Genomic DNA, 21782 nt, shown 5'->3' with positions numbered 1-21782 from the left:
GCAATGTACTTGTACCGTTGATATCCGAATATGACTATTGTAGAACCTTAAAATTTATATACATTATAACGATTTCAGGTATGCTCCAAACATTTGTCTGCTTCAGATCCTTTAACAGATGCAGTAGGCGGAACTGAGATATCTATTTTTGCTACTTGTAAACATTCTGTTGTTCTTTTTTAAGCATGCCGATTTTTCGCAGATCTTGTAAACAAATTTACGCTCTAAATCATAATATTGCTTCCAGCCTAATTAAGAATTCTCTTTCAGATGCACCAAATTTACTTCACATTGGTTCATCAGTTTGTCAAAGAGAGCATTTCTGCGTGTCATATGCATTTGATTAGTCACATGGGAGTTTTCCCATTGGTTCTCCCCGTGGTAAAACTACCTCTCGAGTCAAGACGGTCTCGAAAGCAATGCTCAAGAAAGACTCGTTCTAATGGCGTTGTCTGTTCTTTTTATATATACATAATCACTTATTAGCGATCATCTTTTTGCGAGCCTCAAAGACACATCTAAAATACTCAAGTCCACAATTATTTACACGCTTTATCCTTTTGTCAACACCGAAAGGGACAGAGATTGTGCAAGCGTTTGTCCGCAAACGGCTGCCACATAACATTTTACCGATAATCGGCCACTCTGCAAGTCGGATGCCCTGTAAGCCTTCGCTCCGACACACGAGAACTGTCGGTCTGTCCAGGCAAAATTACCTGAACATCTAAACTAGTGTACCTTCCGAACCTTGCCGACTACACAGCTGGTTTTCGTGCAGTTTATTATGTTTCTTTAAACTAAGTTACGGGAATGGGAATTAAGTCAATGATCCAGGTTCGCCGCGGTAGCTGAGCAGTTATGGCGTTGCGAGTTTGACAGTAAGAAATTGTAGGGCTCTACGTCCAGATAGTGCACAGGGACGACGGAATCAGAACCGGTTTTATTGCGATGATTAGAAAGATTACAGGATGTTATGCTACGGAAGGAGGTGCGGATGTCAAAGGTTGCATTTGGGCCTCCATTGAAGGTCCCATTGGTAGTCGAGCAGCACGTGTTGCTGGGCTAGTCGGTTCATACTGAACAATTGCAGACCGTAAGGCCACAAGATCTATGGCCACTCAGCTCAATATAGAAATAAAAAGGGGAGAAAGGAACAAGGCGAGTGTCATGCAGGAAGAGTCGACATGGCTTTTCTCTCTTTTTTTTTTTTTTTTTTTTGGAAACATTTCTTCTACAGTGGGCTCTTGTACGAATGGTTACAACTCCCCTCCAGGTGTTAGCCCCCCAACGAGCCACATCGTAGACTCTTCTTACCTAGCCACTCATCTAGTTCCCACCCCTTTTTATTTCCATTTTGGGCTAAGTGGGGCCATAGATCTTATGGTCCGAAGTTGGTAGTGTAGTCGTGGGTTTGGAATAATTTCTATACCGCCTCCCAGTCAAGAAATCGTTCAGTGTGACCTTGTTGGACGTGCAAAATTATTCGCTGTCCTCCAAAATTTTTATGGGCAAGCTGCCAACACAATTTTTTTTTAAATGTCGCCCGATACTTTTCATGGGAGCTGAGGTTACTTAACACGCATGCAACTACGTATATTTTTCCAAGAAGGGACGTGTCATCGTAGATATATGGTCGCCTGCTCTTTCTGTCTCTAGCACAAACATGGAGCCAAACAAATCGCGTCCATTTGTGGACGCGCGGTGCTTTTTGCCAGCTCTTTTCAGTGGCGGCCAAGAAAAAAATAAAGGGACGGCGAATAAAACGATCTGCATGCTGAATGCGCCTTCTCCATTTCAGCACGAGGGTTTCACGCGAAGGCGCTACATTTGACGGGGACATTTGACGTGAAGTTCGGTGGGGTCTCCCGCAACAAAGCAGAATGTTTTATTTTTTTTCCCCCTCCTAGTGAATGCAGTAAAGTTAAATTTTGCATGTACTCGGAGCATGCGGTTCCATCATTTTTATGCAAAAACAAAAACGTTGCTGACAACACAATAAATTTATAACTACAGTTACTCTCTAATTACGATGACTCACTCAACAATACACGAAGTACCGTCCCACCGCATTGGAATGGAGTGTCGAGCGCCTTGGAACAAAGTTGTGCAAATTCGGCACATTTGTGGAGAGTCGATCAAAATACGCCCTAACGGGAATAGGGGACGCCCAGAAGCGCATTGCTGGGCGCCAACGTGGCATCCTTCCCTTTGGTTTTGAGAAGACACGCAAGTGTAGGTCCGGCGACGAACGTGTTTAGTTGCAACAGAGAGTTCTCTCGCGCAGGGGATGTCCACATCCTACACGTTTCTTCAAGTCGTCCACTCGGCTTCGATGATCCGGCTCACTGCCAGTTGTACGCGCTCGGATAACTGCACTTGCGGAAAATCCGTACGGTACTTGCGCAAGGAAACCTAAAATTGCTGGGAGGACATAATTGAGGCAGCCCGGCAAGGCGTGCGCGTACGTCTGTAGCACTTAGGCGGGGCAAAACCTTATTAGGAGAAAGGAAGGCACAAGTATAAAGAGAGTGCGGACCGAGGCGGCGCTGCGTAAGCTCTGCGAGTGGCCCCTCGGGTTCTTTTTATATTATTATTTTTTTCCTGGCCGGCTGACGTGAAGCGTACCATAAGCGGCCCTGGTCTTGACCGAAGAAGCGAGCGCGAGTGTACCCGACGCACTCGCAAATAAGTGCTTTGACGTCGCCGGCGCAGTTAAGGAAACAACTTGGCGCGTAGAACGGCGACGCCATTTGCACTCATTCGCCCGTGACAGTCGTCCCTGGCGACGAGACCAAGTCGAAACAGACGGCGCTGTGCCGAGTCGTCTGCTGCGCCTCCAAAAACCGAGCCGAATTCGGTGAGGACTTCCCGGGGCGGATTGGGTTGTGTAGCGGCGGCCCACGTTGGCAGGGGCCAGCGCCGCCATTTGAGGGAAAGAAGGGCTTCACCGCCATGCGCGGGAGCCTATCTTGTTATCTTTTCGGGTCGGTTGACGGGACCCGTAGCTTTCACTGTACGGTGGAGGCTCGTCTCGGACGCACGACCACATCAACCTCGCTTCCTTCCTTAAGAGGGTGTGCACCGAAGACTTTTGTACAAGTGGTGGTTCTCCCCTTTCACGCCTCATTAGCCGAGCACGCATCGCGTGTGGCGGGCAACCGTCTGTCGTACCAACTCATTCCATAATTGAAGTAGTAACTTGGCGCGATAAAAACACGGAAACAAGAAAGGTGGACAAGGACGCGCTTGTCCTTGTCCACCTTTCTTGTTTCCGTGTTTTTATCGCGCTAAGTTACTACTTCAATCATGGACGACCAACTAGACAAACAATCAACTCTTCTACAACTCATTCCAAAGGAGAGGAAGGGCGCGGTGCTAATGGTGACTACGGGGGTGCCATTCTCCACTCCACCCACCCCCATTCTGCTTTCAGAGAACGTGGCCAGATTCCTTAGGGCCCCACTTCGTCAAGTGCGACCAGACGAAGGTCACTTTGCGCCCCTTGATGGTCTTGGCCAATCACACGACGTTTGTAGAGAATGCGAGCAATATCCGCGTGGTCGTCTACCACTTGCCATTGTGGTTCACATTGTAGGCACGGGTTGAAGCTGGGAACACTGGACAACGCGAACTTGCTTCATGTTGAAACGTTTGTTTTCTGGTTTAGTATTTTTTAAAATCTAAAGCGACAGGATTCAGTAATTCTAGCATCCGTTTCCACAAGGTCATCCCTCCTTTACAAACAAGATAAAAGAATGCGAGCTTTATTTCTTGAACAAATGTGCCGAAGCTGCTTGCATCCAACGCAGTAAGGTCGTTTTTAGAGCTCGCATATGAAATGCCGCAGTCATTGACAAGCGTTCATGCTCATATCAGGATATGATGTCCCTTACCGTAGTAGCTACGTCAGCGCCTCAGGTCCGTGAAAAAAAAAAAAAAAAGTTCAACCACCGCAGTTCTCCTAACTCGATGAAGGTGTCAGGCCGACGTGAAATTTAATTTAACCGTGCAAAGATTGAACTGCCAGACGTTGGCGAGACCGGTTGCTGGGTGTACCTATTGTTTGCGGACCCTTTCGGCGGTAGAGAGCAAAGCCACGTGCCTTGAGAGTAGCGAGGTTTTACCACGAAAGGAGAGTTTTCCGCATGCTGACACAAAGGATTTGGCATTCTGCCACGCCGCAAGTCCCGTTGAAACATTCAAAGGCCGGGCGCCGAGGAAAAAAAAAAGCCATTTCATCTCTAAAGCTGAACTGCAGTGAAAGTCTGGATGTGCCAGCTTGGAAACATCGCGTATCGTGCGTCGTCCAGACGACACTGTAGGGCACATCGCACGTATCCACTGGAAGCCACGACGACCAGACTACGTATTCAAAACAATGCCTTTACACTTTATTCAGGATGTACAGTTTTTCGGTGTACACACGAAATGCACATGGAATGGGTGGTAAAAAACGTTTCCGCGAGAAAGCGTTAAAACGGCCAGGCGAGGCACACGATAACCACGAGGGACGTCGTCGACCCACCGACTCCCAATAGTCGAGAGGTCAAAGCCACTTCTGCTAGGTCTTAAAGTGCGTTGCCCAGGACGCACGGCCAAAACACCGAAAACGCTTTTCCCTTTTCTTTTTTTCCTTCAAGCCCGCCAAATGACCATACAGATGTTCGCTCCGCGGCATATTACTTACTCGGGTAAGCCAGCAAGCGCACTGGCTGTGCCAAACTTTGGACAAAGGCAGTACTTGGACGGGGGGCGCCGAATGCCACCCGAAATTCGTGCGCGCGGTTACGACAGTTAAGAATGCGGCATACCCCCCGGACGTAGGGGGCAACACCGTCATAGCACGCGACCATTTGTTGGCATCGGAGCTCTCACGTGGCCTCGGAAGGAAAACAAACCACAGGCATGCCACAAGTTAGCAATAATGATAGCATATAGCATACACGGCCGACCCGCATGCAGCAGTCAGTCCCTTGGTCAGAAGTCCACAGCCGCAAAACCGGGAGGTCAATCCAGGCGCAGCTCCTTGCGGACGTACTTGGGCGCTTCATGTATGACGCCGGCTTGGATGAGACCGTGGGCCGTGTCCAGAATGGACTCCTTGATGGGCCTCGGCTCAACCTTGAGCACCTCGCGCATGCGCTTGTTGGAGAACTTGAACACCTTGCCGACCCGAGGGTAGAGCATCTTGGCCGACCGGTCCACGAAGCCGACGAGCCAGAGACCGATGTTGGGAGCCGACAGGAAGGGAATGTAGTAGCCCTGGCTGCACAGTTCCTCGCGCAGGGTGTGCGCGATCTCCTTGAGCCAGATGTTGCCCGAGTTGATGATGTGTCGCTGACCGGCCGCCTCGGGCACGATCAGGGCCTGTACGTGTGCCTTGGCCACGTCGCGCACGTCGCACACGGCGAAGTTCACGTACGGGATCAGGGGAGTCGACTTGTCCAGGAGACGCTTGACGACCTCGATGCTCGTGCCGTAGGTGCCGTGCAGCGGCGGGCCGAACACGAGCGACGGGTTGACGGTGACCAGCTCGAAGCGCTTGGCGGCCGGCAGCGCGTTGACGAAGTCCCAGGCCGCCTTCTCGGCGAGGGTCTTGCTCTTGGCGTACGTCTCCAGGCCCTTGAAGTCCACGTTGGTCCAGTCGTTCTCGTCGTACTCGCGATCGGCCGGAGTGTCCACCTCGCCGTGGACGGCGCCCATGGTGCTGGTGACGACCACGCGCCGGACGGTGCCGGCCTCGGAGGCGAACTTGAGCACGCGCCGTGTGCCCTCGACGGCCGGTCTGATCACCTCGTCGGGGTGGCCCGGCTCGGCGTTCGGGAACGGGGACGCCACGTGAACGACGAGCTGGCAGCCCCTGACGGCGTCGGCCCACCCGGCGTCGTCCAGGAGGTCGGCCTCGGCCAGTTCCACGGGGTGCTGGGCCTCCGGGTAGCAGGTCCGGAGCGGCTTGGTCTTGGCGTCGTTGTTTGCATCGCGGACCGTGCCGCGCACTCGGAAGCCCTGCTTGAGCAGGGCTCGCACCACGTGAAGCGCTATGAAGCCGGAGGCCCCGGTGACGAGCACCAATCCACCGTCGTTGGCCATCGCGATGCTGCGGCGAGACTGGGGAGCGGGAGAGTCGGACGGGAGAAGCGGTAGCGCTACCTTCGCGACGTGGGGCTGGCGGTGAACTGTCAAAATACCGGTTCTGAGCCGCCACATAGAGCGGTCGCCCCGCCGGGTCGCTTGAAACGCGGAAGAGAGCGCGCCGCCCTAGTTTCCTTGCCGGTGGCGGCACCTATCCCGGAAACGCCAGGGCAGCGCTGGTGGTGCAGCGCTGGTAGCCCCGGCTAGGGAAAATACAACGCCAAAAGCGCGTAGAGTTTCGTACGCTACGGCCGAAACAGACAGCCGGCGTCGCGCCTCCTGGCGACTAATTGATGAAACGGCGGCGCGCGCGCGCGCGCACTTTTTGAAAACAGTAACGGAAAGGCGCGAGTCGAAGAGCGATGCTGACGCCGGTGCTAGTGTGTTTTGAGCAGTCTGTAGGCTGCATTTGAATGTATACGAAATGTCAGGCCGACGCCAGTTTCGAGATGTTAATTTTCGAAGTGTCCGACGAAGTGCATTGGCGATCCAGTGCCGTGCAAGGAGTTCGTTCCAAGTCGATATGCCTTGCATACTCATTAGCTACAATTCATCGATTGAAATATGCGCTGTAAGGTAATTAAAAGGCGAATTAATGCAAAACTTTTAGTTATTCAATTAAGCATTTTGATTTCACAAAGTAATGGCCACCTCATCGAGTAAATTTAGATGAAGGGTTACAATTGGTACTATCTACCACAGCCAATTTTTAGAAAATTTGAAAAAAGAAAGAAGAAAAAACCACCCTATATGTAGTAAGACTACTGAGCCACTCTGTTTCTGAGACTTGCGTTGTTCGTGGCTGTGCACATTAAGTAGCAGTTTCTAGTTTTCCTAATTCAGCATATCAATTAATATTTCGCTGTTTTTTAAAATTTACTATTCTTATTCTATGCACCTTGTTTTTTTCCTCTTTCTCGTAAGTAGGCAGGTGTTATGCTCTTCTTGTGTCAAATGACAGCCAATTCCCTGCCTCCTATTTATCTCCGTGATCATTGCCCCCCATTTGCAAGCGTAATAATAATGTAAAGCCAGAAAAATAACTCGTATTTGCTATCCAGTTGTCAACAAGGCTGATTCTTGGGCTAGTTGGTACGGTTTACTCATAATGGCAGAGCCTTCAGCGCAATTCAAAAAAGACAGGGATGTGGCAGAGGCACAGGGCAGCGCTATTTCTCAAGACTGCTTAGATTTTTTCTGACGAAGTCTGTGCTACAGCTGAAATGTTAAACCAATAAACATGCAATTTTCGCAAGTGTGCCCGTTCGTTTCAACTACCTATGCACTGGACCTATTCAAAATTTTTGAAAGGTTGCCTGTGGCAGATTTCTCAACTCTAGTTTATGAGGCAGTCTACTCGAAGCGGCGGACGCGACTAGCACAAAGAATCGAAATGCAAAATCAACTAATTAACAAGGATTCACAAATGAACTTCTAGCTAATTATCTTATGACCCATATTGCAATTTACAAATTCTAGCAGTGGACTTCGCAAGGCGGATCCACTTGGAACGAATTCTCAGGACGACACCAGTTTCGAGATACATATTCTCGAACTTTGCAGAAAAATGCATTGGCGTTCCAGCTACTTGTGTGCTTCAGTGCATGAAACAACGTTCTGTTAGCAAATTAACTGCACAACAATATGGCAAGGAAAGCCAATTAGGTATACCGTTAGAGTCATTCCCCTACCGACATTCACTTTGAGCCTCTGACATTCGAAATATTTAACTGGATTTCTAAACACAAGTTATCTATGTTCAGGCTAATACATTTCAGGAACACGATTTCAAAGGCTCAAATAACAACCCTTTCTTTCTTTCTTGTTTATTTATTCAAGAGATCTAGATGGGACTCTGCCAGCCCAAGTAGTCACTAAGACAAGCAAGTAGACCCTTTTCTCATCTCTGAGAAGATTTTAATGGTCTTGAACTTAGGCAATTGTGCCATTTGCTCTCTACTTACCTATAATGGCCAAATGGCATTGCTGTGGACTACTGCCTAACATGCCTATGGAAGCCCATGTGCCTGTGTAAATGGATGACATGCATGCAGAGGCTGGCAGCTTGTCTTTTGCCAAGTCTTCACTGTTCATATCTCCTGAGCAATGGCTGCACACAAAAGCATAAACATGACGGGGGGAAAAAAAAAAGACCAACACTAAGTACTTCAGTGATTTGTACAAAAGAAACATTAAAATTAACCTTGACATATTGGCCTTTTTGATATATTAGAAAAGTAATTTGTGAACACGTCACAATATTTTTTTCTTTTTAGTGGCTCTTTAACGTGCTCACAAGGCTTGCTACATGAGTATCTTTGTGACTGCTGCAGTATCATGTAAATAAATTTTTAAACGAGAAAAAAAAAAAAAGAGAACCGAACTATGGCACTTGGCAACAGAATCCTGTAGCCACCAATCTACCACAAAGGTCGTCATAAAGGTTCAAAAACACCAACTGATAAACATTTTATTAACACTTAACTTCCTACTCTGGAGTAAATGCATAATTGTACATCACTTCAATGATATGGGTGATATGCGCAAAACAAAAGGAATGCTGTGTTGTATTCACCATGCATAGCCTCAATGCATCCTCTTTTCTTTAAACATACAATAGCACCGAACAAGCATCAGGATGGACTAGTTAATTTTCTAATGTAGAAATAGAACTGTGATGGTTTGTGAATTCCTACTAGAGGCTCCGCAGAGGATTCCACATCGCGACCCTCGAATGGTTCCGCCTGCAAGATCATCTCCGATGCGAGCTGTTTTCCAGTCCTTTGCATGTGGAGCTTGCACGCCGCTAAATACTGCTTGTTCTCACATAGTTGAGCAATGTCTTCCAGATCGCCCACCTGGAGCGGTAAAAAAAAAGAAGAGAACATTGATGAGGAAAGACTGTCCCTCTGATGCATGACGAAAGTAAGACCAAGACTAAGAAAGAATTCCACCTGTTTTTTGAGGATCATAGCAAACAAATGCAGCATGCCAACCCAATGGAAAGTGACAATGAAACAAGTTAATATTGATAACAATTCTGCATGTTGACCGCCCCGCAAAGTCCTGTTCTAGCCAAACCAAAAGGCTTTGTCCAAAAACCGGTTTCTCTATAATTTTCATTAATAAGTGAAAGAGGAATGATATCTGCCTTCTAAAGTGCTTTATATGCTGCCACATATTTATGTGTTCTGCATTTCTGTTAAGTCAAGCTGTTTTTTGATTTTCTCATTTTGGCGTTTTCTGTCTTCCCAAGGCATGTATTCTCTATTAATTCATGGAAATTTCACTGATCTGACTATTCAACTGCCCAGTGGCATTACTAGGGAGGGGCGAACTGCCCCGCATGCCGCCAGCTGTGCTACGATTGCCCCTAGTCTCTTCGGCTTAAATGTCTTTGCCCAGGGCAGCTGAATGGGTTGAAGCGGAGAAGTGCTGACAGAACAGTGTACTTGGTGTAAGCTTACAGGCACTTGTATATGTGGCGTGAGACGTAATGAAGCGAGCAGAGTCCTATGACAAGCTATGTGATCGTTTTGAAAACATTCGCTGAGCTGCCTATGATAAAAGAAAGCATCGGTGGGGAACAGAGATTACAAATCTCACACTCGCTCCTCTGCCACTTCGAAAAGAAGCGAGGTTGATCATGAAATGTATAGACTCTGTCGCTAAGAACTGCCCACAAATGCTCAACATTGTGCTTCCATGCACAAAGATGACGTGAAGGCTGGAAAGTTTGAAGATTGTGTTTGTTACTGCTTCTTTGGAAAATGACAACTCCATTCACAAAGGTATGAATGGCGGGCCTTTTAATGTATGCTAATGTATAAAGGAAAATTTTCACCGTATTTAGCAATGTCTGTGTGATTGTCAAGTGAATATATTTTATCAATTGTTCCATACAATGAGCACAATAAATCCTGGGAATTATGGGACAGGCATCGAAGTACAGGCTCTCAAGTATTTAACTCCTACCGAAACATATGAAGCAAGTTATCCATGCAGCAATGCTAATCAGTACTGCACTCAAATGCCTGAAACTGTAGCAAATGCTAATTTCAGCAATAAAGTTTCAAAGAAAACCGGAAATTGTATTGCTTGTAATGAATAGGAGATAGAAATAAATGCCAAATTACAAGTAGAAATAAATGGTGATGTACAGGCAAAGATTTGAACTGGTACTTCCAAAATATGCTTGAAGAAATAGGAGGGAGCAGCAAGAGAAAGAGAAGAGGTGAGACCTTGCTGAGCAGCTGCCCCGGGTGCTGGGAACCCTAATGACACCACCGCACCTGCCTGTATTTATAACACATTACGTGCACACATTCTTCTGCTCTGTTGTCCCATTGTCTCCTTTATGCCACTCTCACATTCTGTCCTTCACGTGCTTCAGTATTCAACATCAAATATTCTTAATATTTGCACTGCCAGTAAGGAATGAACGCAATAACTGCTGATGAAGGATTTTAGATTTAGATTTCGTTTTTATTTGGACATTTCAAGAAATGCCAACGAAGAGAGGCAAAAGGAGACAATCTGTCTCCTGGCTGGACTTACTCTTCGTGCTGCACTTGATTGACATTTTATTTTTCAGTTCAAGTCGGTAAGTCAGTTGATTGGGCATTCTGCGGGCTGCAGTGCAGAACAGACACCAAACACAAGAAGAGAAAAAACACGCACCATCTCAGAATTAATCGAGTGTACCTCTGCATTCTTGTGCTCTTTTACTGTTTTGTGCTCCACTCCAAAGTAACTTTCAAAACTTGAGCTCACGACTAATTCAGTCTTGCGCTGCCAATAACTGCCTGCAGAAAGACAAGGACTACCTGTTGACAGTGCGAACACCTCGTTCAAGCAGTGGTCCATGGTTCTGTCCTTGGATGGGGCCAAATTTCGCTTAAACAACGAAGACAGTGATGGAAGCGGGACTTGATCTTTTGGAGCAGCTTTTGGAGCAGCAAAAATGGCAGTATGGATAAGAAATATATGCTTTTGGAGCAGAAATGTTTCCTGTCTGGAGCAAGAATGCTTTGGAGCAATTACTTACTGTTCTGGTGCAAAGAGGAATCTCTCTATAAGTTAGTACTTTCTGGAACATTGCATTCAATATGCATTATACCAAGACACAAGTATTTATTTCTTCAACTTGCTGTTCCATGTTATTGTTACTATAGTCGCGGACTGATTTTTCAGACTTCAAAAATTCGGACATGCTCGATTATTCGGTCTGCTTCGCGGCACCGCCACTCTCCCCATAGACCATAATGTATAACAACTGCCGAAAGTTTGGACACCTTGCAACCTCTCGTCTGATTTTTCGGACACTCCTTGAGCCAACTCAATCGAGAGCACCATGCACCGACTCTGACCGGCGCATCGTTCGACTTGCTGAACGCCATTTTTGTTTTGAACGGAGCCTCCTTACTGCCCCATGAAGTGGCACTACTGCAAATCCCCGCTCATCATCATCGTTTCTGCCTGGTTAGTGGCTACAGCAGTTCCGGTCTCAGCTCAGTAAGCCATGTCAAGACAATCCAGCAGCTGATTTGTTTCTTTCTTTGTGCATGACGCTGTGAGTAGGCCATGTTTTTTGTTTGTGCGACTGGTGATGTTTGCTGTGTGTGCTGTGTCAAGGTTGCAATGATCCAACGCGGCATACGGAAACATTGTGTCAAGTGTCTAATGGTGCCGACAGTGCCCACGCAGACTGCACTGGGGAATACCGGCAAGCAGGTGCCGGGAGGCCTAGGATCTGTCTGCCGATGTGCTCCCTACTGACGCCGAGAATGTTCTGCAGAGGCCTGCGCAGTGGTTGCATTGAGATTCCGGACACCATTTCATTTGACAGTTTCACAGGTGCTGACACTGCTGTACTGACATGCGCAGAACTCAACGTGAGATCATTTGTCAGGTTTCTGCTGCACCGCTGGACATTAACTCCGAGTCGAAAGGTGAAACACCATGTGCTATGCTGCCATTGTATGCGGTGCATGTACAAGCTGGTACTGTGCTTTCAGCCGCCTATAGTGACCGTACGACCCTCTCCGAGATTCAGGCTTATCTGATTGCGCGTAAATGAAACAGCGTGCAACGGTGCATTCATGATTTCTTCAAGCCTACTGCTGAGCCCAAATAAGTGTGTGGAAATAAAGGATTTCTTTCTTTCTTTTTTTTCTTAATCTGCTTTTTCGGACACCTGTTTATTCGGACATTTCCTCAGTCCCCGTGAGGTCCGAATAAACGGTTGGCAGCTGTATATAAGAAGATGAAGATAAGTCCAAATTTAATCATAATACACAGTTAATTCCACACTTCAATAAAGAGTGATATAAGGAGAGACTCCCTAACGCAAAATTTGAGCACAGCTCTATACGCGTTTTCATTTCACAATATATTGGATGGCACGGACAATCTGTCTCGTGCGGCATGTTTCAAACGGAGTGAAGTGTGGCACGTCTGCCTTGCTAATCGGGAGACTGCGAGAGGCAGAGCATGGGTGGCGCATGCATGGGTGCGATTCACAACAGCCGCCGCAGACTTACTTCCACTCGAGTAGTGCCTTGTTTGCCATACAGATGGCGCGCGCTACTCTGGCGCCATATTGTAGCCAACGTCGCTACATAGCACTACGCTTTTCTTCTCACGCTTTCATTCCATTAATGATGAGAGTGGTCCTTCGTTGCGGGAAAGGCGTGCCACCAGTGTCAACGGCGACAACACCCAAGGGAGCGTCACATCGAGCCTCACTCAGCATTGCCTCTTGCAGGCGCAGTGATCCCCGTCGCACACGCTGCTACCGCGAAGTGGCCTCAGCCGCAGATGCTGCAGACAAGTCTAGCCCTCCCCACCTCAAGGCACCCTGCCCCTTACTCGGTAGCGCAAATGAGATTGCTCACGTGGCTGCGGATGCTGCGGCCGCCAGCTCCTAAGCGCATGCACAGGCCACCTCCCCTCAGCTCCTTCTCTACTTTCCGCCTCATGGTTCCGTTGCACCCTCCTCCTAAGCTTTCCTCCTCCTAAGCTTTCCTCCTCTCTTTGCTTTCATCTAGCGCTGCATTCCGCATTCTCTGCCTTCACTTTCATTCTTTGTGGCGCTTGCTCGCTTGATTATGCCGCCACCTCCGATGCTCGCCACAGGAACAGGCTATTAAAGAGAACAGGCTCAAAAAGAATATTACAATTTTAATTGTCCTCGCAGGTATAGATTGAACAGAGTCTTTGTTGTGTAACTTGTGTGTATGTGACTACTTCCTCGTCCCATTTTAGAATTTTTTTCCCTATGTCGGGGCTGCCTAGTCGTAATGAAATGCACCGTAAGCGCTTGTCGATATACCACTAAGCAACTGTAAGAAAGGTGCGTCGAGCAGCTGTGCCCTCAAAATCGTGCGTCACCCTACTTACACGACATAATCATTATTGCGAGAGCAATTGTATGGACACAGCAGGTGAATTTCTGCAGTCGTCGTCGGTGTCAGCATCTTTGTGAGGTTCCGTATAATGTCTCAGTTTGACATAATAGTTCTGTGAAATCCCGCAAGGTGGAGAGAAGAAATTAATCGAGAGAAAATGAGACATCCACCCAATCGTAGCAATTGCTACAAAGGAAACCCATACGAGTTCCTCGAAAGAAAAGCCTCATAGTTGAAGAAAAATTCGTCCTGGTCCAGGACCCAATCCCGGGACCACCGCCTTTCCGGGGCTGCCGCTCTACCCTCTGAGCTAATCAGGTAGCTAGCAGATGGCAGGGTGAAGCGAAATTTGTCAACAACTCGAAGCAAAGGCAAGAGTTGGATGTAATAGTTCTGCGGAAACCCGCAAGGTGGAGAGAAGTAATTATTTAAGGGAAAATGACACATCCACCCAATCATAGCAATTGCTACAAAGGAAACCCACACGGGTTTTCCCATTTACCTATATGAATTTTTCTTCAACTGTGAGGCTTTTCTTTCGAGGAACCCGTATGGGTTTCTTTCGTAGCAATTGCTACAATTGTGTGGATGTCTCATTTTCCCTTAATTAATTTCAACTGTCAATGTCAAACTCTTGCCATTGCCCTCGAGTTGTTGACAAATTCGACTTTGCCCTGCCATCTGCTAGCCACCTGGTTAGCTCAGATGGTAGAGTGGCTGCATTGGAAAGGCGGTGGTCCAGGGTGCGAGCCCTGGACCAGAACGAATTTTTCTTCAACTGTGAGGCTTTTCTTTCGAGGAACCCATATGGGTTGCCTTTGAAGCTACTGCTACAATTAGGTGGATGTCTCATTTTGCCTTAATTAGTAATGTCCAAGTGTGATAAGATGGCGGCCACAGGCCATATGTGCTGTAGCTGTGATGGAGAGCGTGCGAGGGTCGGTCAGGAAGCATGGTGGCTTGATGCGCAGTGCCTTCTCGCACAAGCAAAATATTCCCAATTTGGAGCAGGTGCGTGTCGGCGCTGGCCTGGCGCAATACCTGCGATAAACGACAACTGGGCGCAGCACGCAGCAGGATTTCCTTCCTGGAGCAGCTTGGTGCAATTGGCGCAGCACTTCTGTCACTGCCAAGACGTTTACGAAAAATGCGCATTGATTTCCTCACCAGCATAACAATTTATCCATGTTGGAACACAAGCAAAAGAAAATGGGAACGCGAAGCTGAGAGCAGTGAGTATGCCGCACAGTGCCCTGCCTGTTCCTGCTTTCACGTTCGCTTGTTTTTTCTCTAGGGTTCCAAGATGAATCTCTTTTGAACTATACCACTTGTACTCATTCTACAGCATGATGCTATTATCAGGTGAACGGCTAGTCTTCCTTTCATGAGCCTACGTCCAGCTTGCCAATTTCCATGGAAGTGACTTCACTGACGAAAGCAACTGCTGCTAACAGTATCAAGGCAGCTAGCAAAAATAGGAACGTGATTTCATGCATGTTGCACAATGTTCGAGATGCTGCACAGGGCGTGGTTTCCACGACGACAGGTTTTGCGTATTTCTGGCAAGCACATGCAAGTGTAACAGTCTTTTGGAGGACATGAAATAGACATTTTGAGAAGATCCTTTTGAGCATAAGGAAATTATCTTGGTGAATATACAATAATGAAAGCAAGCCAATGGGCCTATAATCAATCAATTCTTTAACATCTCCCTTCTTATGAAGCATAACGTTGGCATTCTTCCAGCTCTCTAGTATACTTGAAGTCATGAGGCATTTTGTACAAAGGGCCACCAGCTTTTGAAGCATAATATCTCCTCCATCTTTGATTAAATCCACTGTTATTCCATCTTCTATGCCACTTTTCCCCGGAACACGTCTTGCAAGGCCCTTTTAACTTAATCACTGGTTATAGTAGGAGCCTCTGTATTCTGTTCATCACTACTTCCAATGAATGTTGTGTGGCTGCTCCGGGTACTGTACAGGTCAGTATAGAATTCTTCTGGAGCTTTTACTGTATCATTGAAATTACTGATGACATTACTGATGGCATTACCCTGCTCACTTTCACTGCATACCTCTTGCTCTGTCCTATGTCAAGGTCTCCTCTCACTGATTTCACGCTGCTGCCATATTTTACTGCTTCCTAAATCTTTCCAATGGTATAATTTCAAATATTGCTTACTTTCTTCCTGTTGATCAGTTTTGACAGTTCAGCGAATTCTCTCTTATGTCCTGAGTTAGACGCTTTCATGCTTTGTCGTTTCTTTATTAGATCCTTTGTTATGTGGGAAAGCCTATCTACTGGTTGCATTGGTGCCTTACCTCCCGCATCAATTGCTGCTTCTGAAATCAAGCTAGTTATGGGTTCATTAATTAACTCTATGTTATCTTCATCTTGGTCTGTTTCTTCTATACCAATTTTGCTCTTTCTCTCTTCAAAGTGAGAGCAATGCTAGGCCTCACTAAACTACAATCACTGCTGTTTGCCCTACCTAACACTTCTACAGCCTGCACTATACTAGGATTGACAGAGTATGAAACCTATTTCATTTCTTCTTTCTCCATTAGGGCTTTTCCAGGTTCACTTCCTGTTACTGTGCTACCTGAAGAAGGTATTCCTTATTGCGAGTCTATTCCTTTCTGCGAATCCCACCAACATCTCTCCCCTACTATTACACTTGATGCAGTAGTTGCTAATTGCATGTTCAACAGCCAGTCTTTACCCCACTTTTGTACTGATATTGCCCATGCCTACAGTATACTGAGTCTGCACCTTTCTCATTGATAATTCAATATCTTCATAAAACTGTTCCATTTCTTCATTATCATGACTGGAAGTTGGAGCATACGTTTGTACTACCTTTAATCTATATCTCCGATTTACCTTTTATTACAAATATTGCCAGTCTCATTAATGCTATAGAATTCATCAATGTTGCCTAAAAAGTCTTTATGAACAAGAAATCATACACTGTATTCCCTCTTTTACCTGGAAGACCTCTGTAGCAGAGGACACAGTCATTAGTCAGCACTGTATAAGCCTCACCCGCTCTTCTAACCTCACTTAGGCCAATAATATCCCAGGCAATGCCTGATCATTCCTCAAACAGCCCTGCCAAGCTAGCCTCACACGAGAGGGTTTGTGTGCTAAGCGTTACCAGGTTCAGTTTCCAGTGGCAGCCTGTTCGGATCCAAAGATTCTTAGCACCTTCTGCTGCGTTGCAGGTCTGACCACCGGCTTGATCTACTGCCCCGTAGCCGCTGGGGACTCAGGACCACGGGTTTAATGCAAGAGGCAAGGGAAAAAGAATTCATCATGACCAATCAGCCTTTAGAGTCTGTGCAGGAGTATGTGTGCCTAGGTCAATTAATCACTGGGGACCCTGATCGTGAGACGAAAACTTACAGAAGAATAAAAATGGGTTGGCAAGCTCATGGCAGGCATTACCAAATCCTGACTGGGAGCTCACCAGTGCTATCGAAAAGAAAAGTGTACAATCATTGCATTCTACCGGTTCAAACATAAGGGGCAGAAACTTGGAGGTTAACAAAGAAGCTCAAGAAAGAGTTAAGGACCATGCAAAGTGCAATGGAACGAAAAATGTTAGCGGTAATGTTAAGAGACAGGAAGAGAGTGGTGTAGACCAGAGAGCAAACGGGGCTAGCCAATATTGTAGTTAACATCAAGAGAAAGAAATGTTGCTGGGCAGGCCAAGCAATGTGTAGGGCAGATAACCAGTGGACCATTAGAGTTACTGAATGGATGCCGAGGGAAGGAGAGCACAGTTGAGGACGGCAGAAAATCGCCGTATTTACTCGAATCCAATGCACACTTTTTTTTTCAGATAGAATGGGTCCAAAAATTGTGTGCGCATTAGAATCGAGTGCGACCTTAAATATGCATTACCATATCGCCATCAGCATTTAAAAATGGATGCCTCGCATGTGCTTCAAGCCTAGCTGCCGTAGCTTCCTCCATGTGCTATTGTGCGTGTGCTTAGGTTTGTGCACTGTCCGTCTTCCCAGTTTTTCGCACTTACTCTATCAGCACGGAAGTTCTAACTGCAAAGACATGCTGAATTCATCCCGATACCGCGATAAAAGGAGAGTGATCACGTGTGCGGAGATGGACGAAAATCGGGCCGCATCACAGGTGTTCGGAATTCCTGAAGCTCGCGTGCGGGACAGGGGCAAACAGGAGAAGCTTTCTGCTCTACCAGCTGCTACGTACGGCGCGGCTGTGCGGCTCCTATCTTGAAAGCGATCTGCGATGGAGACAAGAGTCTAGGCATCTTGGCGCACCGCGCTGTCTTCTCACCGCTTAAGTGCGCATTGAAGCGAGAGGCCGCACAAGGGTCATTTCACTCACTCCTGCTACCACATTTCCCCACTCCAATGTTCTGATGAAGAGTTTCCGCGGTCATTGCACAAGACATGTTCATGTCTGCTTGTGCGCGTGTGAGGCCATGCTCGTTAATTTAGTTAGTAAGCAAATGGTCAAAAGCTTATACGGCTGATAAAACTACTATTCTTACTTTTCGTATAGCTGTCTACTATTGTAATCAATGCTTTGCCTTTCAAACAAAACTGCGATTTTTATTTATCGTAACTTCAGTGTATTGGGAGTAAATATTTAATTTTCCAAATGAGAGCTGTATGCCTGTATGAAAGAATGAGGTGCGAGGCAAAGGACTTTTCCTTTCTTCAGGTCGCGGCAAACAGGCGCGGGTTACAATCGAGCAAATACGGTAGGTGGGGCGATTAAATTAGGAAATTTGCAGACACAAGCTGGAACCAGCTAGTGCAAGACAGAGGTAATTTGAGATTGCTGAGAGAGGCCTTCTTCCTGCAGTGTACATAAATATAGACTGCTGCAGCTGCTGCTGCTGCTGATGATGACATATGTTGTCTCGATTTAAGGAAAGCAATTAATTTTTGGGCGATATCACCATGTTTGCATCTCATTACAATGTGTGGTGTTGTAGTATCACGCTTATCTCCTTGAACAAACACAGCACTCCATGTGCACCCGGTGGAGTGCTGTTCCCGTGTTTCATCACTGCCGTCACAGTGCACCGGCTAACTGAAAGTAGCTGCTTATAAATTGCAAGCACCTCAGTTGAGCGGATGTCTGGCTGTGAAAGGCATTACGTGCATGCATCAATAATGTAAATATGCCTATTTTACCAAATGGACTCAATATGAGCATTATATTTCACTTTGTTTATAAATGAGAAAATATTTGGTATTCGACTCGATATTCGTAGCTAGCTTTTTTAAATATTTCGTATTCGATTAGATTTGGAAATTTTGTTATTTGAACAATCCTAAGCAAGACGAATATTGACTTCACAGGTCAGCCCTGATGACAAAGCTCCACAGTGCAATTATAGCCCTGCGTGCGTCCCCAATGTGGTACAAGCAGTTGTTAAGAACCTGCGTTGTCTTCGGTTTAGTGATCTTGACAGCTGAGCAAGGCCTGAACACTCCCGGAGCAAGTCCGAACTCTAGAAAGCGGTCTGCAGAACGAATAAAGTGGGAACTTACGGTTCAAGCAATAAAAGCATATTGTGCTGCAAAACAGACAGAAACTGCTGCAGACAGAAAATGGTTTCTATTTAAGAAGTCTTGCATTTATACTTGCTTACATTTGCAAGCAATGTAAATAATGTTTATGAAAATTCGGCACACCACTTAATGATAATATGACACACAAGGAATGGGCCCAGGAAATGCTAATGGATACGAATCTGCATCTCCATCACCATCAAGTTGTGGTTTCCCATTTCATCTGGCACTAGCCCAAATAAAGTGTTTTGTTTGCTTCAGTGCCACTATGGCCTCAATTCCTTAATACCAGGTGTACCGTGAAGACACCAGTACATACAATGCATACAGTGTGATGATGTGCAGCTCTTTTCTAAATGAAACATTCACAGCTCGAGGCAGTTGGCATGCCTTACCTGTTGCCCTTCTTGAAGTGTCTGCAACTTGTCAGAGGTGAATGGACAGAGGCAGCTGTCCTGGACTTGAGTGCACCCGTGGGCGGTGTAGTCGACGCGGCTGCCCTCCTGGCCGTACATGTGTCGCACACTGTACGTGAGGCGCGACGTGTCCCTCTGCCAGGTGTGGCTGCAAGCGGCCTTCTTGCCAGGGGGCTCTATGTAGTAGCGACTCCAGAACTCGATGGCTTCGGTCAGGTTCAGGCCAATCTCCTTCAGGAACAATGAAAAGATGAACTGGAAGGAACAAATGCAAGGCATTAACAATTAGGCAGCGATTTCTAAGAAACAATGAAAACATTAAAGGGACACTAAAGGCAAACACTAGGTCGACGTGGACTGTTTATATACCATTCCAAAAACCTCGCAGCGCTTGTTTAGTGCCAGGAAAAGGCTTGGTTTATGAGAAAATTGGATCTGAAGAGTCCGAATACCTTTTTAAAATTCAAATCTCCTGCCACCCAACCAGGGGAGTGGTGATGTTGCATATGCCAGAATCACCCTTTGCTGCTGTAGGCAAGAGAAACGGCACCCGACAGACGGCGGTACCGAGCCAAGACAGCGGTGGCATCGCCGTTGCAGCTGCTTTTTGGTCAAGTGGCAGAGACCGTCCGGGCGTCCCACGACATAACATGGAATTTGAATTCTCTGCTACTTGCAGTTTGCGCAAGTTTCACGAGCCAGCAACACCAGCGCAGCACAACGCAATAATGGAACTACTGAAATCCAAAAGCATGGGCGGCGTGAACCGCAGCAAAAATGAAACCTTTTAACCGCCCGTGTCGTTGTGAAGGGTATTTCCAATGAGTTCTTTTTTCAAACAATGAAATAGAACTGGACAAGTAGCATGTTATTTCGTCTTACAATACAAGGATGTTTTTTGTGATGAGTAGTTGCGTACTTTACAGATTTTAACTGAAGAGTGCTTTCGTCATCAGGCAAGTACATGAATGTCCCGGGGGAGTCTCTAATCATGTCCTGCATTTACCTCAATTCCTCAATTATTAAGGCTCTGTTTGCAATAATATTGATGCCTTAGAGTTCCTCAAGCACTAATCTATCACTTTAGCTTGACTTAATATTTGCCTTTAGTGTCCCTTTAAGTCGAAAAATGAGAATGGGCATTTGCATGAGGAACCGCCTTACAGGGCACACCCTGTTGACTGATTCATGGGGCTTTACATGCCAAGGCTACCCAGTGGCTTATGTGTATGCTGTGGTGGAAGGCTCTGTATTAATTTCAACCACCAAGGGCACCTTTAATGCGCATGTAAATCTATTGCAGAAGAGTCTTGCTAAGTGAATTCGGACACAAGGAACAAGGTGTGAACATTTCGTTGGTTTCCCATGGAACCAATGCAAAATAAAATAACTTAAGAAGCATCGGAGCTCCTACTTAAATACCGTATTTACTCGCGTAATGAACCCACTCGCGTAATGAACCCACCCCCCACTTTTGTCGTCGAAAATTGAATTTTTTTTTTTTTTTACGTCGCGTAAATAACGCGCACCCGCCCGCAGGGTCGGTGTTCAGCATGTTCGCGTTATCTCGGCTCAATTGGCCGGCGCTGTCGACTGTCGACGATCATAAAATTGTCTGATCGCGCAGTGATAAAATAAACATCATTTGAAGCCAACGATGCTGAACACCGGCGACGCGAACGCGGGTGACGCGGGCGTCGACTGCACGCTTTCGTTGATCGTTCATTGACCTTGCATGATTCGTTGGTGGATGCGCAAAGGGCTTTACTGGGGCGTCCTCTTTGAAATGGGGTGACGGCAGTTTCCACCACGCTCGGCTATTTTCTTTGTATTTCTCGAACCAATTTGTCAAACTTCTCTAGATTCTTTTTTTTTACAATGATGATGATGATGATGCAGGTTGCCGAGTGCCATCTATTAAATGCAAAGCAAACCTCTGCTTATAGCGCCATGCATGCGCGGCGGCGGCAGAACGAAGTAAAGACAACGCACTTGGACAGCGTCGGTCGCCATTTCGCCAGTCCTATTTTGTTGCTGTTTAAAGGGACACTAAAGGTTACCAAAAACTCAAGTTAAAGTGGTAGAGCAATGTTCTAGAACGTCTAAGGCGTCAATGTAATCGCGAACAGAGCTTTAGTAACCGAGAAATTGAGGTAAATGCATGACACGATTTGAGACCCCCCAGCGACATTCCGGTACTAGCCCGATGACGAAAGCACTCCTCATAATTTGTGTTACGAATACTCAACTACTCG

The 21782-nt window shown here is 46.6% G+C and overlaps 2 protein-coding genes across 2 annotated transcripts in view; both read right to left on the bottom strand.

Moving 5' to 3' along the window:
• Positions 1 to 4369: 4369 nt before the first annotated feature.
• Positions 4370 to 6386, bottom strand: LOC126539262 (uncharacterized). Its single transcript, XM_050186044.3, has one exon. It carries the CDS (start codon positions 6205 to 6207, stop codon positions 5008 to 5010), a length of 1200 nt encoding a protein of 399 aa, XP_050042001.1. The 5' UTR covers positions 6208 to 6386; the 3' UTR covers positions 4370 to 5007.
• A 2200-nt stretch (positions 6387 to 8586) lies between these two features.
• LOC126539259 (DNA primase large subunit-like) overlaps positions 8587 to 21782 on the bottom strand; it is a 67445-nt gene continuing 54249 nt past the window's right edge. The window contains exons 7-8 of the mRNA XM_055075300.2: positions 19507 to 19782; positions 8587 to 8990 (exon numbers count right to left, since the gene is read on the bottom strand). Coding sequence (XP_054931275.1) covers positions 8766 to 8990; positions 19507 to 19782 — 501 coding nt within the window. The 3' untranslated portion in view covers positions 8587 to 8765. The remainder of the gene's footprint in view (positions 8991 to 19506; positions 19783 to 21782) is intronic.

Source organism: Dermacentor andersoni, chromosome 11 (genome assembly GCF_023375885.2).
Source record: "Dermacentor andersoni chromosome 11, qqDerAnde1_hic_scaffold, whole genome shotgun sequence".
In the NCBI taxonomy this organism is placed as follows: Eukaryota; Metazoa; Arthropoda; class Arachnida; order Ixodida; family Ixodidae; genus Dermacentor; species Dermacentor andersoni.
The sequence above is the reverse complement of the archived record's forward strand: the minus strand, read 5'-3'. Positions and strand labels throughout refer to the sequence as shown.